This window comes from Arachis duranensis, chromosome 7 (assembly GCF_000817695.3).
Source record: "Arachis duranensis cultivar V14167 chromosome 7, aradu.V14167.gnm2.J7QH, whole genome shotgun sequence".
Taxonomy (NCBI): domain Eukaryota; kingdom Viridiplantae; phylum Streptophyta; class Magnoliopsida; order Fabales; family Fabaceae; genus Arachis; species Arachis duranensis.
Window position 1 is genome coordinate 8,177,119 of NC_029778.3, and position 3,678 is coordinate 8,180,796.

Sequence of the window (3,678 nt, forward strand, 5' to 3'; positions counted from 1 at the left end):
ACATGAGCACGGTGGTATATGTTCATTGTTTGTTTATTGAGATACATATTTTTAAAAGACACGGTGACACACAATCATACATAAAATACATATATTTAGTGTCTTTAAAAAAAGATGAGACATTGAGACACATTGAATAAAACATAAATATTTATTCTTTTATCTTTATTAATTTATTCTTATTCTTATTCTATTAGTAATAATATAGGAGTAAAATTAATATTTAATTTATACTAGTGTGTCTTGTCCAGTATTATTAAATACAATAAAATATTTGTGTATCTTTATGTACATATTTCTTTGTGTATTTGTGTCTGTATTCATGTAATATAGACTAAATACATGTCTAATTAAGACTAAGTACTAGTTTATGATATGAAAACAATTTGGAGTCAACATTAATTTAACCAACTATTTCAAAAATCAACCAATAATTAAATATTAAAAAAATATCCAATAATAATATCAATAAATACATACAATTTAAGAATAAAAAGAATATTTAAAAATGAATAAAGTAAAATCAATTTAAGGTGTATAATTAAGATTTTGCATTTAGAATTTAAGATTTAAGATTTGGAAGGACGGATGATAGTTGGCAGAGGCGGGGTGATGGTCGACAGCAATAAGGAGATAATAGACAGTAATGGTGAGTGAAATTATAATTTTGGAAGAAGTAAAAAAGAAATTTAAAAAATTAATTAAAAATAACGAGTGATTAGATTTATTTGTTTATTAGTTGAAGTTAGCTAATTTTTATTGGCTCCCTAACCAGCTTGTTGTATACGTCATCAAGTCCAGCTTATAAGCAATCTTATGTTATTATTGTCATGAGATGGTAATACCAAATTTTATTTTAGAAAATTAAAACAGATATGATGATCAATGTATAGTTGAATGTTGAGATTTAATTTGGCAAAAATAAACAATAAATAAATAAATAAAACACACGGATATCAAATAATTTATATTATAGAGAAACATCTCACTTATTATATATTACACAAGCACATAACACACTCAAACGAGAAATCATTGGCACACATATACAACTTATTATATATTACATTCAAACCAAGGATCAAAAGCCAAAATAAACAACACTACCATAAAAAAGGTTTGTAGCCATGTTTTTTTTTCTATATTTTAAAAATGTGATTAAAAGAGGTCAACGACCACATTTTTATAAAGATGTGATTGATTAAATATTTGGTTACGTTTTTTTATTACGTTTTAAAAGTGTAGCAAAAGAAATTAGTGACCACATTTTTATGAGTAACAATTGATTAGAAATTTAACCACGTATTTTTGTTACGCTTTAAAAACGTGGCTATAGGAAAAAACAGACACACTTTAAAAAAATGACAATATTTTATTACAGTGACATTTTAAAAGCTCCTAATAATATTGTTCATGTCCAAGATTGATTATTGGAATATATATTAGAAAACCTCTTAATAATATTAACCACAAACACATTATTTTGTAAGTTGTTGAGATTCTCCTTCATAAATAGCTGTTGGATGCAGCTATATATATCTATGCCTTGAGAAGGTAAGAATCAACTTCTTTAGCACCCTTGTCAAAGAACTCCATGAATCCATATGGAGCTTCAACATTCTCATTGATTTTCTCATATTCAATAGTGAATTTAGCTGTAGCACCACCATCACTCTTCTCAAAGACTTGAAAAAAGAACTTAAAGACTTTATAGTTCTTACTTATGTCTCCATCGAAAAGGTTGTAAGTAATTGACTTGTTCTCCTTGTCAATAGCTTCAATTTTCTCCTTCAACTTAATTGGCTTGCCATCTATTTTTTGTCACAATAATCAATTAAAAAAAACCATTACTCAAAAAAAAGGTATGTATTAATTTATATAAAAGAATTTTTATTTGAACGTTGATTAAATTAGATTAAATTATTCTATTAGTAGTTATAATTCTTCAAATTTATAATTGATTGTACACTTTAAAAATTTTCAATTAAAATTCTATATTACTTTTAAATTTGTAATCATATCCTTGCCGTTTAAAAAATATTGAACGTCTGAATATGCTAAAGCATATATTATTAGTAATATAAGATGAATAAAAATATTTTTACAATATTTATTATTAAATAGAATTAATTATAAATTTAAAACAGGTACAAAGACTTAATTAAAAATATTTAAAATATAAAAATCTAATTATAAATTTAAAAAATTTATAAGAACTAACGCACTAATTTAACCATGAAATTATTACCTACGATAAGAGTCCAATTCTTAACCGAATGAGGGACATGCCAGTTATCACCTTCATGCATGTTGCCTTCAAGGATTCTTTCACAAATGTTTTGAAGCTTGTGGAATTGAGTTATAAAGATGTTGAAGTACTTTGCAGCTGGTGTTTGGACCGTAACTTCAACACTAAGTTTACCACTTAGCACCATGTCTACTCAAGAAAGAAGCCTAAAGTATTTGTGAAGGAAGAAAAATATGTAAATGATGAGAGATGGATAAACATATTCTGCCTTATAGAGCCTTATATAGAAAGAGTATAGATTCTGATCTAATCTAACGAGGCATGAAGTCACGCGGTTAGGTTATAAATTGATTTTTAAAATCAATTTGGATTCAACAATGCTAGGAACTAACTTTATATAAGCCAAGAATCAGCCAATTGGTAAACCAGAAGCACCGGTGACTTTAACTGGATGTTGCTACTGATAGGTACACGGATGTTTCTTTTTCTTGTAAATTAGATGGTTTTGGATATGATTTCTATGTTTCATATATTACGCATTAATAAAACATAATTAATTATATGGAACCAACAAATGAATGATCAAAGCATCTGTTCCGTGATTCTCTCCTATCATTAGCCTATCTTCCCTCATGTTTTGAACGTGGTCAACAATAATTTAACAAACAAATTAAATTATAAATTAATAAAACTAATTATAATTAATTATGTTGTTCCATTCTTGGCTGATTATTAGTTGATTCCATATACTTTTCCATTTGGATTAGTTTAACGGTTTGCTCATTAATTTACTTAAGTAAGTATTAGGAGTTTGAGTCCTGTCTTGTACATGTAACAATTCATTAACCAGCGAAATTTTTTTAAATGAAACCCAAATTTATGATGAATTAGTTATTCGCCTGCTGAGTTAAGAAATACCGTAAAAAATAAATTTTTTTATAATTTAAATAAATAAAAAAATTAATTAATCAATATTAATTGATTTTTATTTCATTGTAAAATTATTTTTTTTAATATTCATGTTTTATAAAATTTAAAATTTAGTATGACTGAGAATATTAAGATAGATGATCAATAACCATACACAAAGTTCTGAAAATCAAATTAGACATAGAACTAATGGTGTTAGAAATTTAAAGATTTAATTAGAGTTTAATCGGATTGAATTAAATATAATGAAATAATATATTTTTGCATGTATATATCATTTCTAAAAAAAATATTTTTTTATGATTTATTATTTTAAATCGATTCATCTCTAAAATCACACCGGTTCAAATAATTAATTAATTTTTTTAGTTTATATATTTTTCAATTTTTAACCAACTAGTTGCGAAGCAATTTTTACTTTAAATTAGATCGATTTGACAACCAATTTCTAATTAACTGGGTCAAATTGGACAATTTGTTCCAATTCCGAGAACCGTGGC

General features: G+C 25.6%; 1 protein-coding gene across 2 annotated transcripts in view; it reads right to left on the bottom strand.

Annotated features, from left to right (window-relative positions):
* Window positions 1-1,102: 1,102 nt before the first annotated feature.
* The window catches only part of LOC107496959 (MLP-like protein 34), a 14,760-nt gene continuing 12,184 nt past the window's right edge, over window positions 1,103-3,678 (bottom strand). Inside the window, exons 1-2 of one of the 2 annotated variants that reach the window (XM_052251814.1) lie at window positions 2,249-2,503; window positions 1,103-1,811 (exon numbers count right to left, since the gene is read on the bottom strand). In XM_052251814.1, the coding sequence (XP_052107774.1) occupies window positions 1,540-1,811; window positions 2,249-2,435 (459 nt within the window). In that variant the 5' untranslated portion in view covers window positions 2,436-2,503 and the 3' untranslated portion in view covers window positions 1,103-1,539. Of the gene's footprint in view, window positions 1,812-2,248; window positions 2,504-3,678 lie in introns of those variants that run through there. The other variant, XM_052251813.1, reaches the window with a different exon arrangement.